This window comes from Diachasmimorpha longicaudata, chromosome 7, assembly GCF_034640455.1.
Source record: "Diachasmimorpha longicaudata isolate KC_UGA_2023 chromosome 7, iyDiaLong2, whole genome shotgun sequence".
NCBI lineage: Eukaryota > Metazoa > Arthropoda > Insecta > Hymenoptera > Braconidae > Diachasmimorpha > Diachasmimorpha longicaudata.
In genome coordinates this window covers 6,541,067-6,563,591 of record NC_087231.1, presented here as the reverse complement: position 1 = coordinate 6,563,591, position 22,525 = coordinate 6,541,067, and the positions used below count along the sequence as shown (strand labels likewise).

Sequence of the window (22,525 nt, the reverse complement as noted above, 5' to 3'; positions counted from 1 at the left end):
ACAAAGACGACAATTTACGCAGACCGCAGAATATTCTGCACAGTTGTGGGATAATATTTTATCCTTTTTTTTCCCCACAATTGCTATGGGCAATTTGCGAAAATGTTTACCTACACGGCACATGTCACAAGTTGGAGATTGCATAATAATTTGCTTAATAGCCTGTCCATTCACGATATTAGCAACTAAACAGCTGAATGATCGTACATACAGGGCTTGTCAAGACGCTCGTCGATCATTGCTTGCTGATGTGAAGTGATCTATAACCTATATGGCAGGCAAGATGCGCAACCGTTGGCATCCCCCGCACATATGACGCACGTCATCATCTCCGAGTAGTGAGGGAATCCCCTCCCGACATCAGGTACCACCATGCAACGATGAATGGCTTTGACCTCTCTCACCGCTCATCATATCAATTTTGTTTGTCCTCTCGCTAAATATTTTTTTTTTCTTCGTACGTTGATCCCTCGGATTTATCGATTTTCGTAGACAGACGGGGATGGATTTAGCAGTTCTTAAAAATTCCACACGAAGAAAAAAAAAGGAAATCAATAAAACGAGACCCATGGGAATTTTAATTCACACCGAGTCGGAACAAAAACAGATACAAATCGAACAAAAAAAAAACCCATCGGTTGCGTACAAATCCGCGCGCTTTAACGTACGCTCTTACCGGTTGCACTTCACATCAACGTCTATTTTCATATTCTCTGTTGTTTGTTTTTTTTTATGTTTATCCACGCGTCATCCAGCCATTCAAACCAGAGTTCTCCGATCTGGATTATGCCGATGTCGACTACAAATCCTATGGGCCCATAAATTACAAAGCTGCCAGTATTGCTTTACTACAGACGCGAAAACAACCACAACAGCAGCAGCAACCTCTCGAAAGACGACCACAGATGTACGGGACACAGGATGACAACGAGGAATTGCTCTGAATAAACATTAATAATTGGAAGAAGTCATGTAAATGAATTATACGATTCGGCTCATTAATTATTCAATGAAATGAATGTGACAAAAGTTACTCGATCTTGGTGGAAAAACTAATGTCGCCAGAGTTCTTACGTAAACCGTAAGACATCGATTGGTCCCGACCACTGCTAAATTGTCCAAATTCGAAAATTCGTCTCTTGTTAAATTTATACTTGCCATTATGAATAAACAGGTTAAGGAAGAGTTTTTAACTTAAATGTATAAATATATATCTATACTTTTTTACGCGTTGAGTGTGTGCAGGGAACAAATTTAATAACCGTGGATATTAACGAGAATGTATGGTTCTGATGAAGAATAGATATCCATTGGGACCTTCGAAATTGCCTCGATAACGTCCAAATACTAGTGAACTTATTCAGGCATCGAGATGAGCCCGTCATAAATTAATAGGTCAAAGGAAATTTTCATCGTTAACGGCTTTCGATATACGATATAATACTCTATAGGATACACAGAAAATTTCAGGTTCATTTAATGAAGAATGTACAGAGTTATATTACACTGTGCTGTCACGGAATTGTTGCTCGGTTAATTCGAACAATGAAGAAATGTCTTTTGTGATGAGATACCTCCTGGTTGTTTACGATACTCTCTTCAATTGTTACTAAACTACCGAAAAAAAATGTTATTCGATAGATGTCTTTGTACGTGAAGGATTAAGGAGAATTCAGTGACTAGTGCATTTGATTTACAACTTGATTGTTCAACCTGACGCAGAACCAGGGTGACAATTTTTTCATTTATTTATTTAGTTATTCAATGGATGTTTCATGTACAAACAACTGTGGCATTTTCTGTCCATCTAAACCGCGCTTAATATATTAAAATTATACACTAATATAGATCGTGCAGATAAGTAATGGAAGGTATATATAAACCTTATTGTACAGTTGAATTCTATGCTCCATTTGAGAAGCCAAGAAAATAATGGAATGAATGCCAATTAGTCATCACTACCGTCCAGGAAATATCCGATTGAGCGAAAAAAATAATCTCAGATTGGTAACATTATTTAATTACAATCACCAGTGTTATCTGTCTATAACGAGCCACATAAATCGGAATCTCATTATAACTGGAAGTTTCTGACATCGAATACCTGTTTAGTTTCAATCAAATTGAGTGCTTCAATCCATCAGATATAACATTTTTTTACTGGTCAATATTCTTTATTGCTATTGACGATGTCCTTTTTTATCAAACTAATTATCAACATATCAGCTCACTCTGAAAGTCATTTAACAAAAGTAATTCTGTTTGCAAATCAAAATGGTACTCTCTGCTTCGTGTCCTATCGTACCATCGACGATGTTAAATTTTCATGGTATACTACACATGTCTCACGTATGGTACTGCATAGTGGAGATCTACCCCATACAGATAGCCACAAAAAACGTCATTTTTTCGTTTTTCCGTGATAGGTTGGGCAAACCCAACAGTATAAAAATATTTTACGATTTTCACCGGTATTCGGAACAAAGTATCGGGGGTATATTTTCCTTCGTCATTCGTGGGCACGTATTTTTAGCAGCTTGAAATTGCCGTCTTTAAGATTTTCAAACCGTGAGAATGTTCAATCAATTATCACAGAGATATATATTTTCGTGTATTCAAAGTTCGCAAATTCAATTTAAGATGTAAAATCGTTAGACGAGACGTAATGTTCATCATTTGTGTTTCTCAAATATAATTTATCCGCTGAATAAAGTAGATGCATCAGATTAAGTTATTAATGTCTTTCTGTTTAAACCGTAATCATGGATGGGAATAAATTAAGTTTATAGTAAATAATTGGTAACGAGAAAAAATCACACCATCTTTAAAAAACTGAGCAAATAAAAGTACTTCCAATTTTTAATGAGACCTAAAAAAACAAAATTCATATTCACGAAGTAAATTGGAAACCACAAATTACTGCCACTTTTAATTATCTCCGTATTATAAATATTTTTATTCTATCCTTCACCAGCATTGAGGTACACTCGTTTATAAAATTTTAATGATGCCAGAGAGGAGATAGGTGTTCGATGCATTTAAAATCAACAACATTTGATGCTTCCCTCCACATCGCTGTGCTTGAACTTTGTGCCAATGTTATATTAATACTCACCAAATATTTAATTTATATGATTGGAAATAATGGAATGAGAATCAATATCATCCGATACAATAATCTTCCATGTGCTGAACACCTCACGCACATTATAGAGGGAATTAAAGATAAATACTCGTTGATGATATAATTTATTGTTTTTTATGTACGATAAAAAACACTGTATAAATATTTATATAATGTTCCTACCTAATGGAAGGCATATCATAAAATGCTAAACAAAAATTACGATAGCCAAAGTTCCTCAACAGTCTTACCAAAGATTAACAACCCTGACGTGATTGATGCAATCGCGTTCAATTAAATTTGAAATTATTCACAATTTGTTCTTCCTCAGTTTTCACCTAAACCATGAATTATCAATGATAAGTTGTACAGAATCAACGAGCATTGTAGATACATGTAAAATTGTATTTAAAACGATGGAAAGTATCTCTAATGTATTATATATCCTATTAAAGCCATATAAGTAATTATATAATTGCGATTCTCGCACAATGTTATGAGATTAATAATATTCAATATTTATTTTTAATTTCATTCCTCGCTTTGTTACCATTTATTGTTAATAATGTTTTTTTTTGAAATATCAGTTGTGTCTATAACTCAGTTGTTCTCTCCATCAGTTTATATTATGCTGACGTTATTGCCTCCATTATCCTCTCATTCTCGCGATTGATATTGGCATGCAAATAAAATCACTGAATTCATACGGTACGTATCATTCGCAAATTATTTGGCAGGCGGTGAAAAATAATCACAGAACATATGGTGATGTTTATCAAAATACGATAAAATGCGAAAATTATCGTAATTTTTCAACCATAGATAATATGATTGCACCAGCACTGTACGACTTGTTATAACTATTGTTATGCAGCAAATTACTCAGTATGCAATGACAATGTGTGTTTATAATCCTAGAGTAAACGACACGCTAAGGAATGTGAAAAAAAAATTCAACAATATGAACATTTAAATTTTCAAAAAATATACAATATTACTCTATTGGTATTGAAAGTTTATATTAAGAAAATCATGTTCCATTTACCGAATCGTTATAAATTATTTATAAATCATTGTACTGGAGCTTAGCTCATGCGTATTCGTACGTTAATTTCAATCATTGTCAAATACCAAAAACATAAAATCTGTTGTCTGTAATTATGAAATTATTCATAAATACGCGTTGTAAATACGATTGATCTGCCTAGTGATATTAAGAAAATGAATGGAAAAAAACGTTAATAAAGAGAGAAATTAACTATTCATTGTTTGTAGTTTCATTTATCTGTCTCACCGAATCAATTATCCTCTGATAGATATCAGAAATTAAATTGCCAACCCAATTGTGTCGAGGGTTTAATTATGTCGAAGCCGTGCGTTACAAAATTATCGCTCAACTACAGGGTAAGCTGAATTAACCATGAACCATTAATTATTAGTTAGCGTTATACTAGTGACATCTTCAACAAATAGATCGTATGATTGTCTGAATTACGGCATCTCCTTTGATAGATCACAGTTCGAAATAATCTCATTGTGTTTCTGTCGAAAATCACAATAAATGATGTATCTAAACGGAACTATTTAGAAAAAGATATTAATAAAATTATACAAATATTTTCTTGAGCAAAGGACACAGCCTTTTATAGGAGATCTCAGACAAGATATCGGTACACGACAGGAAATAGTCACCTGAAATTACAGAACTCACAATTCGCTCACCGATTGCGAAATCAATTCGGAAAATTTACGTGACCCTTTTGTCATTTTTCACAGACGATTCAGATAGAAATTACGGAAGTCTCTGGAAAAATGCCGTGACGCGCCCGTAAAATTTACTACGACCCCATTGCGCTCCGGAGTGAGGGAAAAATACGTAAAATTTACTGAATATTATCCTCCCTGTACTGCTTAAGTTAAGGGAGAATGATATTAAATGAAATGTATTTTTAGATTTTTCCTCGGAGCAAAATACCATTCCACAAAAGTCAATCTTTGGAAGGAAGAAAATAGGCTATTGATTTTCCAGAAGTATCAGAAGGTTTTTGCTTCTCAAAATTCCACTGATCCATAATTCCCTTCATCAAAGTTTAAAAAAAAACGATTTCTAGAGATATCAAATTCTTATTCGATGGCAAATGCTTCATAAAATTTGTACATTATCGCAAAATTCTGATGCCAAATTAGTTATATGATATATTTATAGTCAGACTCCTCAGTCTGCACAAGAATAATATGGGAATCAGTTATCAATCAACTACATAATTAGTGGTCTCCGTGGGAAAGGCATGAAATATAAAAGTAAAAAGGAAACCAATTTTTTTTAATATTGAGGCATGAAAAATCACCAGTCACTTGTGGAAACTGCCATGGAAAATGTCGATTCAATTAAAATATCTCTATCAAGCATTTCTTAACCCCTCACACCAGCAATTTTCTTCCTCCTCCAGTTTACTCGTATTTTCCTCCTATTTATTTATGAATTGACTTTCTTTTTTTTCCATTTCATTTCCAACACCGCAAACGATGCGAACGAGAAATATTAATCAAGTTTCCAAGCCAGGCAAGTTTCATTGAAAGGGGTAGGAGGAGGTGGGGCCGTAGGGGGAGGAGGGGCTGATATTCTACATACATACATCCACAGATGCACATGCACAGTGAATACATTGCAGTTGAACATGAGTGTATATACGGGAGGGATTTCGCGACAAGTGGAAGCACTCAACGCACGAGACCAACTGCCCCAACCAGCGGCTGCATTTACGTAATTGCATTGGCAGTCTAGGAGAAGTGGTGACACTTTTTTACCCTACCTTTTTTCCCCCACATCTCGTCTCCCTCCGTGATCATTTTTTTCTCAATTCTCTTATACTCCACAGGGTCAATTGACACGAGAATCAGAGGAGAGACGTTGAATTAAAAATTGCAAAAATCCGGAATGCTATAAAAAAATTTCCATCGCCATCAAGAGATTTGAACTTTGGTTCATTAGTGAGACTTAATTAATGCCATAATGTGCATCCAAGGATAAAAATCTTCGTGTACTTTGTCATTAATATTTATAAGAAGAGAGACGTGTGTCAATGAATATTCAAATTTCTCAGGGATTTCAGAAATAGTTTGTTCGTTGTAGCTGTTCACTTGAATAGGACAGAGCTATCATTGGATAAGATGTCAGATTTCCAATATTACTTTTCAAGTTACTATCCGCCAATGGATTGGTGGCATATGTGCGCCATAACCGATGTCAATTATATTCTAATTAAAAGTTTAATGAGAAATGATATGATGCCATCGGCAAGAACAATATCCGTGAAGCGGACATTTGATGGAATATTGAAGGCGACGGAAGATGGATAGCTTTACCCAGTGAATTCAGTGCAATGCATACAATTTCCGGTGGCGTGAACAATGCAGATGAAGGAGGCACACGCGTTTCGGTGATGTGCCCCCTATACCCCTTACCCCTCAACATGTGAGTGAGAGGAACTAAACATGCCAGTAAACTACTACACACGATAAATTACGTCCTACAGCTCCGTTGACGATAATAGTGATAATAATGATACGCGCCAACTAGAAATGGTTTATTGTTCCAGCCTCGAAGCGATACCACACCCGGAGATTAGTTATCTCAACATCGATACCATCCGTACGCAGCCAATTCAACCGATTAATTCTGTAATTAACTTTGGGCAGACAATAGAATTTTTGAAACAAAAAAATCCTCTAAATTGGGTGTTACATGAATAGCTAAGTTTAAAGGGTGTGAGCTATTGAGATTGAAACTAATAGATTCGTTGGTAGTTTATTAGCGATATAATTAGCTAATTCCGAATTCGTTGGGAGAGTCTCTCAATTATTTCTGGATGATATTCCAAAGTCAGAGGATAAACAATTAATATCACATCCTGTCAACGTTACAAATTATATTTTTTTATGTGCCGTATTAAAAATATCGTTTTTCATATTTTTTTCTCAAATTTATAAGTAATGAAACTCACACCAATTTTTTTATGAATAAATGAATACCTAATGGTAAAAAATAATATGCATAAATCACCAGCTAATTATGCGCGCGAAGCGCGCACCCTTTGCTGGTACCTGGAAAAACATTGAGAAGATCAATATCCAATCAAAATAGAATATTACGACGACGCATCGACGGTATGAAAGATTGTCCCACGATGAGATTAAAATTTCTACTAACCGAGATATGTATATTTACATGAGGGAAATTATTTTCTTTCCATCGCTTAATTTGCTGGGACACATCCAATGTCCCTTTGATAACCCGCCTCAATTAATCAGAGTAAGCGAAGCAATTTATTAATTTTCTATATTAAAGTATAATGCAGTTAGAAGAATTGTTCCTGCGCTCGGAGGAGTGGGGACATAGTTACAAGTGGTAATTACACGGAGTGGGAGTATGCAGAGAAGTAAAAAGTTATGTTGACTTTCAATAGCGCTCGTGATTCAGTGAGTCACTTCATACCTTAATCAAGCGAACTTTACGACCTTTACCGAGCACCGGTAGTTTAATAATTTGCAATTATTTTTGTTGATTGTGCAGTATTTAGAAGGGGTGACCAAATTTTATTTATTCATCTAGTCCCGTAATAATGCCACTCACTACGTGGAGAGTAATATTGAAGAAAAATTACGTTTATCGAAAATTTTATGGAACTGTCATGGGATTTTTCCTGAAATTTCCGTAATTTTTGGCTGAATCGACTGTGAAGAATTGCGATACTGTCGCGTAAAATTTCCCAGTCAATTCCGTAATCGGTGAGCAAACTGCGAATTCCGTAATTTTTATGGAATGTTTCCTGTCGCATAAAATTTAAGGAATACAAATTGGGGGGAGAAATATAATCTAAACATCAGAAGACCAACAGCAATGACGGGGTGAATTAACGTTGCTTCCGCATAGATTAAATTTTCGACATTCTCTCATGAAATTTTGTTCACGAATATATATATATATACATATGTATAGCCCTGATTTTCTCAAAGTTTATCCGAAAGCTCCTTGAAATCATCACGATAACTGGTGATGCCGATTAAGCCCGAGATTAAAATCCGTAAATATGTATTTACAATTTTTGTGTATCCCACCAGTGGATAAACTCAGTACCCTTGTTCCACTTCAATTTTCTTCCCCCGGTAATACCGTTCACCGTTGACATTTCCGGCATGAGATTGCTTGTCGCACGCAAGCGCATAATTTCATTCCGTTCTTACTCACAATTTTGCCTCCCATTTAATCTCCACTCCCTCCTCAGATCAATTCATCCATCTCACGGTAAATCACCCTCACCGTTGAGCCTCTCATTTGACAATTATCATTTGCTAACGGAGACAGAGTTCAATATTGAATAATTTCATCGACAACAGTGAAATGAAATCGACGTGAAATTGAATACCCCCGAGGAATATATCGAAAATCTGAAAAGGGCGTAAGTGGAACGAGGAAAAGGTAAAATTCATGGCAACACGAGGAGGCGAGAAGAAATAAGGGCGAAAAAATGACGGATATGAAAATTGATTTTGGTAAGTTGGGGGGGGGGGGAGGGGAGGGGGAATAGCTTCGGCTGAAAATTTATGGATTTATGGACAGTCACGGGTGGCAAAGCAGTGGTAAAGACGATTGGACAGGTGAAGCGAAAGAGCGTACTTTTCATCGTCGTTTCTACCTCTCAAGTGCAATCCTTTCTTCGATACGTGGTAGTGAATAGGTTCAATCTTCTCTCCTTTTTTCTTCTCTCTCCTCCACGACCTCCCTTCCATCCGTCGCCGTTCTATTATGAATGCCGGAGGAAATCCGTTGGAAGGTGTCACACGATTCGACACGATGAATTCCCATTTTTTTTTTTTATCTCAAACGCATAAAAATGTGGTACTAATGCAAACTTCATCCATGACGAGTGGACCATACGTATACATAGAAGGAAGAAATATTGGTTTGTAACCCAACAAAAGGGCGCACAGATTTCAGTCGAAATCCATTCGGACATACTTGCACATATATCTTCAATGTGTGTGTACACATATTTAAATATATATGTATATACATCTGGTGCTGTGTGGAAAATGAATGAGACTGTCATCCGCATCGCCGCATAAATATGACTTATGGTTACCAAGAGTAGAAGCTTCCTCTATATTCCAACATCCCTTTCTTCGGGGCATCCGTTCTCTGTTATCAGGGAATATACCCTCTAACACGCCGCAATAAATTACTTTGACTAACGAGAGCTATGGCATTTTCTTCCACGTTATATAATTGCATTAAATTAAATTGAATAATACGGGACAAATTTTCGGAACAATTGAATGGATTATATCGTACACTCAGCCCGAGCTACACTATCATTAGTGGGACACAGTGGTATAGAGGTTGTTTCTTCTGGCATTTTGACGTCTCTGTTCATCTTTGGTGAAGACTGTCATGATGAAGCCGACAAGAAGGGATGAACACAGACAAATGTGCACAGCCATATCTCCATGGTATTGCTTCAGTCGGTTGCTAATTATGATCAGAATTATTCCGTATAAGTTATTTCCTATGTTTAAAACTCCAGTGGTCAGTGACTCGGACTCGGGGTAGGTATATTCGGCACACATTTCATAACCCAGGGCCAAATAACCCGAGATGAAGCACCTAAAGTATGGAAAATCGCTGAGTGTGCATTATCTGATGTCCTGTGAGAGAATCAATTTTGAGATTGCGAAAATTTCCTTTTCGTAATTCCACAGTAATTTTGGAAATACAAAAACATAGATTTTCTGAAAATTTGAATTAATCCCAATAAAACCTGATTCAACTAACTCACCCCAGGAAACAGGCTGCTATGTAGGCTAAGGGAATACTCTCCAACCACATTGAAAAAGCAAAAAATATTTCTCCACACAAAGTCAAAAAATAAACTGTCACCGTGGTCTCCCTACGGAAATTATCGAGGACTAAAACATCACGTGGAGAGTTGAAATAATATTATTGATATGTACAGTAACAGGGGCATACTTGAACTTTGAAGTTTTATCGAGAATAACACCAAATGCAATAGAACCAAACATTCCCATAACAATAATGCTGAGTCCCAATCTACCAGCGAATTCTTGACCATCCTGAAACAACAATAATTACAGGAGATCTTCCAATAGTCGAAGCAATTAACAACTGATGAATTACCTCGAAGTGGGCCAACACAATTTGGTTCAACATTGTGCTGAGAGCATTTAACACCCCAATTCCTAATCCGTATGAATTACACAGTATTATGTAACTTTGATTCTTCATTAGGCGCTTAAGTGGTGCCTTCAATGCCATTTCTGCCGCGTCCCGTTTATTTTTCTGAATAAGCCGTGCTTCACTCGGGGGATACTTTGGCTCGTCTTTGAATACTATTTCAATGGTGGAGAAATACAATACAATTCATTGCACATTAAATACCCCAGACTGATTGCCGTTCAGGAGATGAATGGAGAAAAATATTCCATTCCAGTGGGTGCACTCCACCCACTGCTATGTACTGGTAAAAATTACCTCCCCAAATTTTTAACTGAATTGTCTGTGATAAAGGTCCATTCACTGTTGCGTAAAATTTCCCAATCGATTCCGTAATTAGTGAGTGAACTATGAGCCCCCGAATTTTTATTAAATATTTCTCTCCATGTACCTGGTAAAATTTTATATACGTACCCGGGAAATTCCCTTCCACTGAATAAAGGTTCAAGCTCATACTGACATTTTTCCGCTATCACTCTTTGTTTCTGAATAAAAACTCAGAACGGTCCGTATTTAGGAATTTCAGAAACTCACGTATAATAACTAGCAGAAATGCTAGAGTGGAGAGTCCAGCCATGATCCGAAATAACCGCAGGAGATCTTCTCCAATATTCTCGACATTATCATGATTCCTAATAAATAGTGGGGTGAAGAAAAATCCGGAAGCGCTGCCAAGTTGTGCTCCAAACACAGCCAACGACGTAGCCGTGGATATCTGTCTGAGTGGAAACCACAGTGCCCCAAGACGTCCGGGAATAGTCAGAATTACTACCTGAGTAAGCATTCATACAGTTAATTGATGTTAGCTCATTCTCCCAGGCACCGTGATAAATACCTGACTAATTGCTAAAAACGATTGACCAATGAGCGTCACTGGAAATCGATCGGGATGCACCGAGAAGACTTTAATGCACGAACCGAGGCAGATTAGACCGCTGCCAACAATGTTGGTCCACCTCAAACCTATGCATTCAGCTAGGTGAGAGCCCGGAATTACTAAGGGTATAGGGAAGAGCATGTATGCCATCGCAGTGTAATCCACCTTCTCCACTGTCACATTGTAGTACCTAGTAACAGTATTCAATTACTGAAATCAAACTAAGCATCAATTGCAAAGGGCTCATAGGAAAGGATCCAGAGAGAAAAAAAGTTGTAGGAAAATTAATCTTCAGAAAGAACAAAATCCTTTAAATTCGACAGAGATTATAAAAATAACCCAACACCTTTAGAAGCTCCTCGACATTTCCGTAATAACATTATCTGAATGTCCGATAATGTACAATTAAATTACCTTTACCGGAAAATTTTCCCAGAAATCATGAACTGTTGAAATGAACGATTATTTATTTAAGGAAAGTACTGCCTGAGGTTTTCCAATTTTTGATCTTCTTCAATACTTTATAATAATGTAATGGATCTGCAAAAATTACCAATACCCAGTAGAAGAATTTATTATTCATTCGGCTTTCCCTTCCCCCGATACAAAGTAAAAAATATATCCAGAAAAAAAATCAGTGCCCGATTGTGGGATTTGGATTGTTTGGCGATTTCTTCTATTTTTCTCTCTCCATAAATCAAATCACCTCACTATAATATTTGTGACTATGGAATACTCCACCCACTGGTATGTACTAATACCACAGTAGAAGATGTACACCACAATCTGAACCTCCATTTCGACTCTCTGATTTTGATATCCGATCCGTTTCTCCTCTCAGGTGGCTTTTTGCTCTCCAGTGAAATAATTATACCTCGGGATTCAACGATCAATGCATTTGCCCCTGTTTCCTCGTCAATTTCTCGGCTGGTCATTGAATTATCGGAAATAACAAATTCTTCAAATGCAGAAGAATATTCCACAAATTGATTTACTTTCAGTGTTTAAATCCCTTCAGGGCCCGACGAAAACTTGTGCCATTGGAAAATTTTTCCGTTGCACTTAGCGTCGGATTATATCAAAACCAAACTCCTAACTCTCAGGGGAAAGTGCTTATAATCTGCTGAATCGCGCTGTAAAAAAACTCCGATCGAAAATTAACACCATAGACACTGCATGGCGATATCCAATCTGTTAATAGAAATAATTTGATTATTTAAGTTTGGAACTGACACTTTCGAAAATGAACAAAAATGGAAAGATGTTCTACATCCAAACCTTGCTTCAGTTGAATTCGGTGTTATCTCTGGCGCGATACTATAGCATATCGCAATGCAGACTTTACATATTTGTGAGGGAATCTGTAATTGTTAGTGGAGAATCGTGAGAACGTGATACTTATCAATATGGATGTTGTTGGATATTTGTTTTCCAGTGGAAACGTGTGCAATCCTACGCACCGAATGTGCTAGCACAAAATGCGATAGGATGTATCAATTTGCTGTACGATTATTTTAAATCCATTTGAACGAACAAAGAATACATATCTAACCAATGAGATTCATATATTTTAATCCTCTGCAATTGCCCAGAGTCAACAGTTCCACCAACCTATGCATTTAGATTCTCGATGTTTTGAATTAGCATTTAATTTACGGTTACACAGAAAAGTTTCTCATTACGCTCACCTCTATAGTATTGAAATACAGAGAAAAAATTTCTTCGAGAATCAAAAAAAAAATTGTAGTTCTCATTTTCCGGTATGAAATTTACCGGTGCAAAACCTTTGCTCGCCGTTCATTGGTTTTCTGTCTCCATAAAATACTTCTACATTTGATTGATATTTCCAGGGATCGATAGAACAATGAATGCATTCGAAGCGCGATCCACCTAGCTTTACCCCCTCACCTAGTAGAGGTACGTAGGAACAAACCAATAGTGGTCAATAGTTAACGAATAAATGGTTTCCCCGAAAGGAAATATTCGAAGCAAGTTAAATCCCTGAAACCTGAATATATTGACCATCAACAAATGGATATTTGGTGAGATCCACCTATCCACCCACGAAACCCGTTTATTCATCAGTAATTTCATGAACTGATTTCCCAAGAGTACCCAGCAACAATGATAAATAATACTTGTCGCCTAACGATTATGTTTGCTTCTCAAGTAGTACCATTATGATGCCCCAGGTAAAAGCGAACGAGCGAAACATCTAGGATTCCCAACGGAGTAGAAATAGATAAAGACCAACAAAACACACCATGTTTTTTACACATCCTCTTTTGATGCCTTAGCGCACTTAGGTTTATTAAATTCTATTGGACCCTGTCCAATCGCTGAAGACACGGCGAGTCGTACTTGAAGATGGTCAAAGGAAACATCTATGTGCAAGACGTAGAAATAAAAACTTGTACCGTGATGAAAAGAACGTAGAACGAAGAAAAAGAGAGAAAAATTGTCCAGAAGAGAATGCATTTGACAACACGATAAAAAATACAAAACAATATTAGAAATAAAAAATAAATATCGAAGGAAAAGTCGGATGACACTTGAATATCGCACTGATCGATTTGTTCTGCTCTCTTGAACAACCTCTGGTTTGGTGCTGCGGAAAGGATTGCGCGAGAGGGGTAGAGAGACTAAGGGAGGAGTTGGCAGCAATGGTAATTGCCATTCGACATGCGCCATTGATGAGAGCATGAGGTGTCCCCCAATCCTCCCCCTTCCAACTACCCCTGATTCTCTCACCCCTTCCCCGAGAAAAGCACGCACCCGGTCAGAAGCGTGATCGTGCCAGAGTAACACAGATATACGAGTAGGACAGATGAAAATTGTTCATATACATATGTTACAAAAGCATCAACCCACCCTTTGTTACTTTGCCCTTTCCACCCACTCTACCACCTACCCTATCCCACCTGACTCCACGATTTTCTCTGGCTGCTATGTATGCACAGTGCAGCGGGCAAAATTTATTATGGAGTAAACCTAGAGCCACCAGATGGTAGGTGGTTACGATATAGGCTGATTTGGCAAATGTTGGAAAGCTTATATACACCCATTTGCCACTGACTCTGAACTGTTTAGTAGTGTTCAACGTTTCGGCTGTCCCCTTTGCTGTCTCTGATGTATCGTATGTTACTATGACTATGTATATTCTCTAGCGCGTAGTTCAACGGAATCTCATTGTCAGCCGGACGTAATTAAATTGCACGTCCCAATGAGCGACGCTTGACAACCACCAATGTTCATGTAACTCTACGGCTGCGTATGTAGTGCAATCTCTGGACTCATTTCGTGTCCATTTTCATTATGCTTAGATTCTGAAACTCAGCATTGATGGGTTTGATTTGGTCGTTTTTTCACCGGAACACGAGGAGAGAAATATCCGGTAAAAATGAGGGAATTGCTCGTATTGCTCATCTCATCGATTGTGGAATCGACTGAGAAATTTTACGAGACAGTCGCGTAGTTTTTCACAGACGATTCAGATGAAAATTGCGGAATTTTTAGAGCAAATTCCGCGACAGTTGTGATACATTTGCGGCAACAGCACTTCGCATCGGAATTACGGAGAAGGTACGTAATTTTTATTGAATATTAGATCGATCGTATTGGTCCAAACGTGGCTGCGTAACTATTATCTCGATTCGTTAGTAGTTAACGAGTCATGGTGACAGGAGAAAAGCCTTGTTTGATGCAGCTGAATCGTTCCTCTTGGTCCATCAGTAGGCGCGGGGAATTTTTTCTCCATTTAATTGATTTAATTGGAGGATTTTCGGTGCAGTGAGTGTTCAGAGACATGAGGATTGATGTTGCAATTGCAAGGAACCGTGGGACTCTCTGCAGCTTCGCCAAACACGTCGGCCCCACGGATTACATCGGGGATCCAGGTAACTCAGAATTAATCCAACTTGAAAGTATCGTCGCGCACTATGCACTGGTGAGTATAACATATCAAGGGAAGTTAGTAGGACAACCCCTCTTTTGCTACAACCCTTACCCGGTTCTTATTGTGCGGCCCTTTGCCGCTGGCTTTTGAGTATATTACAGGACTCGGTAACTATGGGGTATCACGAATGAGTAATCGGAAACTCAGTTTCGAAGACTTATGGGAGTGTGTGATGAGACCCATAAAGTTTTAAAAGCACCTGGAGAAGTGTTTATTCAGAGGATGCGCGGTGAAACTTCATTACATTAATTCCAAGTTAGTGCGGAAAGATACTTTGTGATTGAATTTTTAATGGTTAGTACGGCTATTATGAATTTCTCAGTATATACCGAAAATTTTCGAGGGACTCGGGGAATTCTGAAGGGTAAGTACTTTCATGGCTTCTGCATGTTGAAGGGTCTTGAAATTTAGTGAAGTTGGAGAAGTTTTTTAGGGCCAAAGTTGATGGAGATTCATTGTTGTCATTACACGCTGGATATGCAGGTTGCAGTTCATGAAGTGGAAATACTCTACAGACGACAGCCGAGTACCGACTGTGAATTGTACCGGTAATGTAGAGTATTTTCAGCTAGCATACACGTGAAGTAGGTATTGTACTTTTCTTCCTCACGTTGGAATGAGTTTTCCTTTTTTTTCTTTTACCGTAAAACAGTGGTTCCTAATTAAATGTGGAGCTGCTAGGGGAGCAGCCGAGTTTAATACTTGAGTCCTCATTGTTTCATGCAGAAAAAAAATACATACATAAATATCTATAGTATTTCCTGAGATATCGGTCAAAAAAGGGGGCCCGGATTTGGGATTACATCGTTTTTCGTACATATCTTTGGAAATAATATAGCTAGGGCAATTTGGCTGGCGCCATTCGATTTGTGAGACGATTTCCGATTTTTCTGGGGATCCAGGAATATTCTAAAATCAATTTTTTCGTTTTTCGCGTTTTTCTCGGCTCCTAGGCTTCCTAGAGCAAAAAGGGCCCGGATTTGGCATCATACCGTTTTTCGTCCATATTTTTTGAAATAATATAGCTAGAGCAATTTGGCTGACGCAATTAGATTCGTGAGACGATGTGCGATTTTTGTAGGGCTCCGGGAGAATTCGAAAATCCGTCTTGACGGTTTTTGCATTTTCTCTGCTCCTGGGCCCCCTACAGGCAAAAGCTTGCCAACCCAGTTAGCCATGTTCTCCGTGGTAATGCCTTACCGACGGGCACATTCACCATCGTAGTTCATGCGCCAACGCTACGGAATTCGGGCGTTGAAATCGCTCCATAAGCGTTAGCAAGCTCCCCTACAATCTCTCGTAGATAAACATTTCCAATTTACCGCCATCGTCGCGACTCATGGAAGCACACCCTTCTGATTGCCACACACAGTGGGAATTCATCGTTAGTCCCTTCATCAACTTGTGTGTTGTGTCGGCGTTTTTCCATTTTCCGACTGTTTGTGAGCCTAATTAAAATCCGAGGAGCAATAAAATAGATTGGAACACTTTAATACTTTAAAAATTGTTCTCAGCTCAATGGCGAACTTCGAAGTGCTGAGAAAATTCTGCAGTGTAAGTAAATGTCGTCTCTAACTCAGAAGCTTTATATATTTCTCTATCTACATTTGGAGGTTATATTTACAAAAGTATCTTCAATAAGTAAAATTTGACAATTAATTTCACCCTGCATTATCATGTTAATTTTCCAAACATCTTCGTTGGTCCAATCGTTCGCCCCAAATTCTCCATTGATTAAATGAAAAAAATCCCACATTGATAAATGAACTTTCCGTCCTCACAGAACCACTTGGCGAACTGTTTGAAGACTTCGAACGTCTCTGACTTCCAAGAAAAATGTGTTGCCGAGTGTACAAACGAGATAGAAAGAAAATCTGCTGTAGACCAGGCCCTGAGAGATACTCTCCTCTCAGTACTGAGTGAAGACATGAAAGGAACGGTGGCAGCCCTAGAATCCTACGTAACATTCACAATCGAACTGTGCAGAATGGACCTGGCCTCACCCAGTATGCCAGTTATGCTCCTGAGTGATATGTTTGATGCGATGACACTAGATAAATGCGAACAGTTATTCACCTACGTCGAGAACAACGTAACAATTTGGAAGGAGGATTTGTTCTTCAATGGCTGCAAGAATCATCTTCTGAGAATGTGCAATGATTTGTTGCGCAGACTATCCCGTTCACAACAGACAGTCTTCTGTGGTCGAATTCTCCTTTTTCTGGCCAAATTCTTCCCTTTCTCTGAGCGTTCAGGAGTGAACATTGTCAGTGAATTCAATTTAGATAATCACACCGAATTTGGGACCGATAAACCCGAAACAGATGCCACAGAGGCTATGGAGGTGGATGACAAACAAGATAAACTCCAGATCGATTACAATCTATACAGAAAGTTTTGGGCACTACAAGACTTTTTCAGAAATCCTAATCAGTGTTACAACAAAGTTCATTGGAAGGTTTTTTCAGCTCATGCTAGTAATGTGCTGTCAGCATTTTCATCTTTTAAACTTGAGGATCAACGCACTCGTCCGACAACTGGATCAAAGGAGACCCGAGATACTGCGATCGAAGGTGCTCACAAAGAAACTCCTTATTTTGCTAAATATCTGACAAATCAAAAGTTACTTGAACTTCAGTTATCGGACTCGAATTTTCGAAGATATGTGTTGCTCCAGTTTCTGATTCTCTTTCAGTATCTGAATAGTACAGTTAAATTTAAATCTGAAACACACGAATTAAAACCAGATCAAGTTGACTGGGTAAAATCAACGACTGATCAGGTGTATGGATTGCTCGTTGAGACACCACCAGATGGTCCAGCATTTGCTGATGTAGTGAAGAATATTCTGAAACGTGAGGAGCACTGGAATTCGTGGAAGAACGAAGGTTGTCCGGAATTCAAGAGGCCAGTGCCGGATTCCGTGGATGGAGATGAGCCAAGAAAGGCAAAAAGATTGAGGAGAAGAATCGGAGATGTTGTAAGAGATGCGCAGAGAGTTGGAAAATTTTACATGGGCAATCCGGAGCTCACAAAATTGTGGAACTTGTGCCCCAGTAATTTAAAAGCTTGTAAATCAAAGGAACGTGATTTTTTGCCATCACTGGAGACTTATTTTGAGGAAGCCATTATGCAGTTAGATCCAGCTTCAATGGTCGAGGATGAATATAAAAAAGTTAACGATGGTAATTTTGGATGGAGGGCATTGAGACTGCTAGCTAGAAGAAGTCCACATTTCTTTGTTCATGGTAACTGTCCTATATCAAAATTACCTGAGTACTTGGAGCTGATGATTAAGAAAATAGCGAAAGATCGACCTCAGGCACAGTATGATATTAAACAGGAGAATGAAGAAACTACACCACCAGAATCCAATGATCAAGAGTTTAATGAAGACATTTTGAAACAAGAGTCGGAGACAGTTGAAGCTGAAAATTCTGACAATAAAGCAAGAAAGTTGAACCCAGTGAGTATGGAGATGATTGAGAAACTTTCAGAAGTACTCAAAGAAGATTGGGAGAAGCTAGCAACAAAATTGGGATACAACAGTAGAGAGGTATATCGATGATAAATATATTTTTTTATTTACAAATTAACGTTAAAGTTCAATGAGAAATATTGAAGTGAGTTTATTGGAAAAGTTTTACAATGCTTAATTATTTGTCGTCAGATTGAATTCTTTCAAGGGAAGCCAACTCAGTATGAACAATGCAAGACAATGCTCCAAATCTGGGTGGAAGCGGATGAAGATGCCTCTGCGGAGAATCTCGCTTACATTCTGGAGGGATTAAACTTTGAGAAAGCTGTGGCTGTATTGAAGCCCAAGAACGACTGAAGCCTCACAAAAAATAACCCTTTCATTAATCATCAGAAAGGTTCTCTCAAGTACAAAGTAGCAGAAATAAAATGGTAATGCCCTGGTATTCTGTTGGTTTTTTTTATTGACAAATACAATAATAAAGTATACAAATCAAACACTCTGGAAGTGGTTCTTTCGTCTGGTGCAAATGATACTGAATAAATTATCATTGCACACATTGTTCGGGGTTTTCTGAAAATTTAGCCAATAAGCTTTTCGGAATGTCGTAATCCATTTTACGCGATTCAAGAAATATAGATTATATTCTGTTTTCATGCATCTGACAGGTGGTTTCTGGAGTCAATTATTTTGGAATTGAGTATTACATTTTCAATGTTATAGACGTTGACTTAGATTCGACTTTTTGGGGGGCGGAGGGGAGAAAGGATTTTTTTTTGTAATTATGGATAAAATACATCGGTAATTCATTGGCGCACGGATACCACAGAATATATAGTATCAAAGAGGAATTCAACATTCTTTGTTACGATTATTACTCCACTCGATAGCCCATAGGTTTCGAGAGGAGGATTTTTTTGTTCACGTCAAGTATACTATGCAAGGAAAATGGCAGTAATTCAAGAGCATATGCCTTACACTCGCACACATTTTTATTATTTATTTTCTGGGCTTTTTTTGGACGATGATACTAAGTGGGTCATTCTTAAAGTTACGCTTATTACTTATTGAATGCTTTATTATCTTTACTGACGAACATATTCGTAAATATTGACTAAATGTGAACATTTCTCTTGCGCACGTATTCATCACTCGCTGTTGTCTCACTTTGGGTATCATTTTTTCACGTTTAATCAAGGAGTTTTTTTAGGATTAACACATGTTGATATGGATTAGGTATCGATATGGCAAATCAATTTGCATCTAGTTATCTCTGAAGCTATCAGTCTTTTCGAGAATTTCCTAGTAGGATATTTGTTCGAAAAGTAACAACATTGATACGATTTTTCAATTACTGTTTTTAGGAAACGACGAGACGTCGAAAGATTTATTTTGTTGTCTCGATACTTTTGAAAACTCACGAAATTTAATGAATAACTTCTGGTGACCTCATGAGGAACATGGATTAATAAAAAAAGCGAGCAACAATTTGTAATTACAAGCCGGATTATTTCGTCTAGCCAATATTCTAGTTTATTTTTAATGGAGTCTAATGTTTTTAAGGTTTCCGTCACCTGCTATTTTTATAAAACTGTTTTTTCTTTAATAATTTGAAGAAATAAATTTTCAATTGAAGAGTTGGATCTTTTGCTTCGATATGAAAATATGAGACTGTTAAAAAGTGAATAAAATTTTTTCCGAAAACATATAAACTTAAATGAAATTTTATTCCATTAGCTCATTCTTCTCAGTTATTTTTTCAATTACGAATGACAATAAACAAATTAAAATCACGAGAAATTTTCGAGGCATGTTTAAATTATCATTTTGATATGCTATCTTCTCCTGAGGATACGTGTTTCCAAAATTGTGGGATTGCAAGTATGAAAATCAATTTTTCAACCTTTCGAGAATTCATTACTCTGACAACATAAACAGACATTTGTTGCTAATCCTGAAACCAATACCGGTACTTTTTTATTCAACAATTTCTGAGAAGATTATACTATAGTCATTGAAATCAATTATTAAATCTCATCAAAATAAAACATTCCCTGTACTGTTTGCCTTCCAGATGACATTTCTAATGAGGAGACATCATTAATTTTGCCAGTCAAGTCAGAAATGTAAGTTTCGAATAAATGCCAATGAATATTTAGCGGTGAAGCTATGGATTTTTTATTACCAATACATAAATGCCCGTAGCATTACTATCGTTCGAAATGTCTCAAAATTTCCACCAAATAATTCGACTCTCCATATCACTTGCCTCAATACATCATGATATTGGCAGAATGAATGAAGTCACCAAATAAAAAAAAATCTATCATGATATTTTTTGAACTTTGGACATCGTAGCTCCTATATTTAAATATCATATAAAATTAATATAAATATTTAAATTAGTTATTGATAATTTCATCAAGATAACTCTGATACTCCTGTTCGGATAAATCAGTATTATCGTTGTTACTGATATTGTCATGAATGCTTCGACGTCTTCTAGCTGATTCACTAGTAACTTCTATACACAGCAGTGCGAATTTACTGTCACATGAGTAACGTACTTGCTCCAATAGTCTACCACCAGTGATAGGTGAGCCCAATCCATAGCGATCAGAGTTTCCAGAGTGCCATGCATCGCAGTAAGTGTCCATTGCACGGTCACCGAGTTTGTGGGAACCGTGCCAAACAATCTTTTCCGGCCTGACAAAACAAAATAAAAAAAAATTAGAAAAGAAAGAATAAAAAGTTTGATACAAGAGGGTTCCACTGGGCGATAAAATATTTGTTCACATTTCCTGTGGGCCCTCACTTTATTTCACACGTCAATTGAAATCGTAAAAATAGATTCGGTAAGAAGAGGAAAAACTCACCAAGCCAAATCTGTCAATATATTTTTACCGTTGAAACTGTAAATTCTTGGATTTTGGGAGAAATATGCACCGTGACCGTTGAACATTTCCTTCCATGAGTTGAACAGTACATCTCCTTTGATATTAACTATTGGCAGATCCCTGTCACTTAATCTAACTATACTATCGACATTTTGTACTCTCGAACTTAGAAATGCCCGGAAAGTTCCTCGTAAGCCGGCACGTCTAGCTTGTCGATAACATGCGTAATCGGCTCCTCTCACCCCGTGCATATCACCGGTTATTGGTTCATTGAGTGCAGCCATTCGCAACTGAAAATAATATTATCGGTTATGGATCGTAATGGTATAGATTATCTCATATTTAAGGTCGGTATGGAAACGTTGAGTTAAGGTAAATCTTTTAAAAACGGAAAGCCAGAAGATATAGTCCATAAAAAAATTAATCAGGAAAACTCTCTTGGGATATACTTGAACTTCATTAACTTCTTACCATTTTCGGATACCACTGGCAGCGTAATAGTTTGAAATAGACGAGTTTGATTATTCAACTAATTGAGTAATGAAAATTCGCTAATATACGATTTATTTTAATATACGAGATTGAAGAGATATTATTAGGAGCTTACCCCAGTGCCGTCGGCTTTCATGGGTATTTGATTGATCAGATTCGAAGCCTCGAATGGTGGATTGGCGGGCGGTAATGACGTAGTTGGCGGTGGTGGTGGTGTTGTTATGGGCAAGAGAGATCCGAGCTAAAAATATTTCTAATTACTTTCCTGTAATAGATGGATTATCATTTGTAATGTATATTCGGCATTGATGAGCGTACCGGAATATATTGCCAGCCGTGATTGACTCTGACCAGTAATGCTTCTTCATCAATTATGTAGGCCAAAGTACCAACTGGACTGACACTCGACAT

At 37.5% G+C, this 22,525-nt stretch overlaps 4 protein-coding genes across 25 annotated transcripts in view; 2 read left to right on the top strand and 2 right to left on the bottom strand.

Annotated features, from left to right (window-relative positions):
- Nrm (neuromusculin) overlaps positions 1-4,389 on the top strand; it is a 79,846-nt gene extending 75,457 nt beyond the window's left edge. For 4 of the 9 annotated variants that reach the window (XM_064125139.1, XM_064125141.1, XM_064125145.1 and 1 more), the window contains one exon: positions 756-895. Coding sequence is in view for 2 of the 9 variants with exons in the window: in XM_064125144.1 (XP_063981214.1) it covers positions 756-944 (189 nt within the window). In the remaining 7 variants the exon portion in view is untranslated. Of the gene's footprint in view, positions 1-755 lie in introns of all 9 variants that reach the window. The other 5 variants (XR_010299342.1, XR_010299344.1, XM_064125144.1 and 2 more) reach the window with 3 other exon arrangements.
- A 4,996-nt stretch (positions 4,390-9,385) lies between these two features.
- Positions 9,386-12,730, bottom strand: LOC135164627 (heme transporter FLVCR2-like). Of its 4 annotated transcripts, none has more exons than XM_064125157.1 (8): positions 12,571-12,730; positions 11,707-12,483; positions 11,251-11,482; positions 10,950-11,187; positions 10,320-10,531; positions 10,152-10,255; positions 9,961-10,071; positions 9,386-9,788 (listed from the first exon to the last, which is right to left on the bottom strand). In XM_064125157.1, exons 3-8 carry the CDS (start codon positions 11,440-11,442, stop codon positions 9,500-9,502), a joined length of 1,146 nt encoding a protein of 381 aa, XP_063981227.1. In that variant the 5' UTR covers positions 11,443-11,482; positions 11,707-12,483; positions 12,571-12,730; the 3' UTR covers positions 9,386-9,499. The 4 variants fall into 4 exon arrangements, with proteins under 4 accessions (XP_063981227.1, XP_063981225.1, XP_063981226.1 ...); XM_064125155.1 differs by having other exon boundaries at positions 11,999-12,483; XM_064125156.1 differs by having other exon boundaries at positions 12,038-12,483.
- Positions 12,731-16,619: 3,889 nt separating this feature from the next.
- Positions 16,620-20,913, top strand: LOC135164573 (THO complex subunit 1). 3 transcript variants are annotated; one of them, XR_010299320.1, is made up of 4 exons: positions 16,620-16,801; positions 17,031-18,803; positions 18,918-19,156; positions 20,800-20,913. XR_010299320.1 is itself a non-coding variant. In XM_064125051.1 (3 exons), the coding sequence occupies exons 1-3, from the start codon at positions 16,766-16,768 to the stop codon at positions 19,080-19,082; spliced, it is 1,974 nt and encodes a 657-aa protein (XP_063981121.1). In that variant the 5' UTR covers positions 16,620-16,765; the 3' UTR covers positions 19,083-20,417. The 3 variants fall into 3 exon arrangements, 1 of the variants encoding a protein (XP_063981121.1); XR_010299319.1 differs by lacking the exon at positions 20,800-20,913 and adding an exon at positions 20,090-20,418; XM_064125051.1 differs by lacking the exon at positions 20,800-20,913 and having other exon boundaries at positions 18,918-20,417.
- LOC135164571 (collagen alpha-1(XVIII) chain-like) overlaps positions 19,171-22,525 on the bottom strand; it is a 141,326-nt gene continuing 137,971 nt past the window's right edge. For 8 of the 9 annotated variants that reach the window (XM_064125040.1, XM_064125045.1, XM_064125041.1 and 5 more), the window contains 5 exons: positions 22,433-22,525; positions 22,230-22,355; positions 22,094-22,108; positions 21,602-21,912; positions 19,171-21,431 (listed from right to left, as the gene is read on the bottom strand). In XM_064125040.1, the coding sequence (XP_063981110.1) occupies positions 21,128-21,431; positions 21,602-21,912; positions 22,094-22,108; positions 22,230-22,355; positions 22,433-22,525 (849 nt within the window). In that variant the 3' untranslated portion in view covers positions 19,171-21,127. The remainder of the gene's footprint in view (positions 21,432-21,601; positions 21,913-22,093; positions 22,109-22,229; positions 22,356-22,432) is intronic. The other variant, XM_064125042.1, reaches the window with a different exon arrangement.

Bases quoted from the DNA above. Each gene is read 5' to 3' on its own strand.
- LOC135164627 (XM_064125155.1), bottom strand. From the start codon at position 12,090: ATGGAGGTTCAGATTGTGGTGTACATCTTCTACTGTGGTATTAGTACA. The intron at 11,483-11,998 runs GTGATTTGATTT...TACTGTTACTAG, and splicing joins GTCACAAATATTATAGTGAG to GTACTACAATGTGACAGTGG. The intron at 11,188-11,250 runs GTATTTATCACG...ATGCTTACTCAG, and splicing joins CGTTTTTAGCAATTAGTCAG to GTAGTAATTCTGACTATTCC.
- LOC135164573 (XM_064125051.1), top strand. From the start codon at position 16,766: ATGGCGAACTTCGAAGTGCTGAGAAAATTCTGCAGT. The intron at 16,802-17,030 runs GTAAGTAAATGT...CCGTCCTCACAG, and splicing joins TGCTGAGAAAATTCTGCAGT to AACCACTTGGCGAACTGTTT. The intron at 18,804-18,917 runs GTATATCGATGA...ATTTGTCGTCAG, and splicing joins TGGGATACAACAGTAGAGAG to ATTGAATTCTTTCAAGGGAA.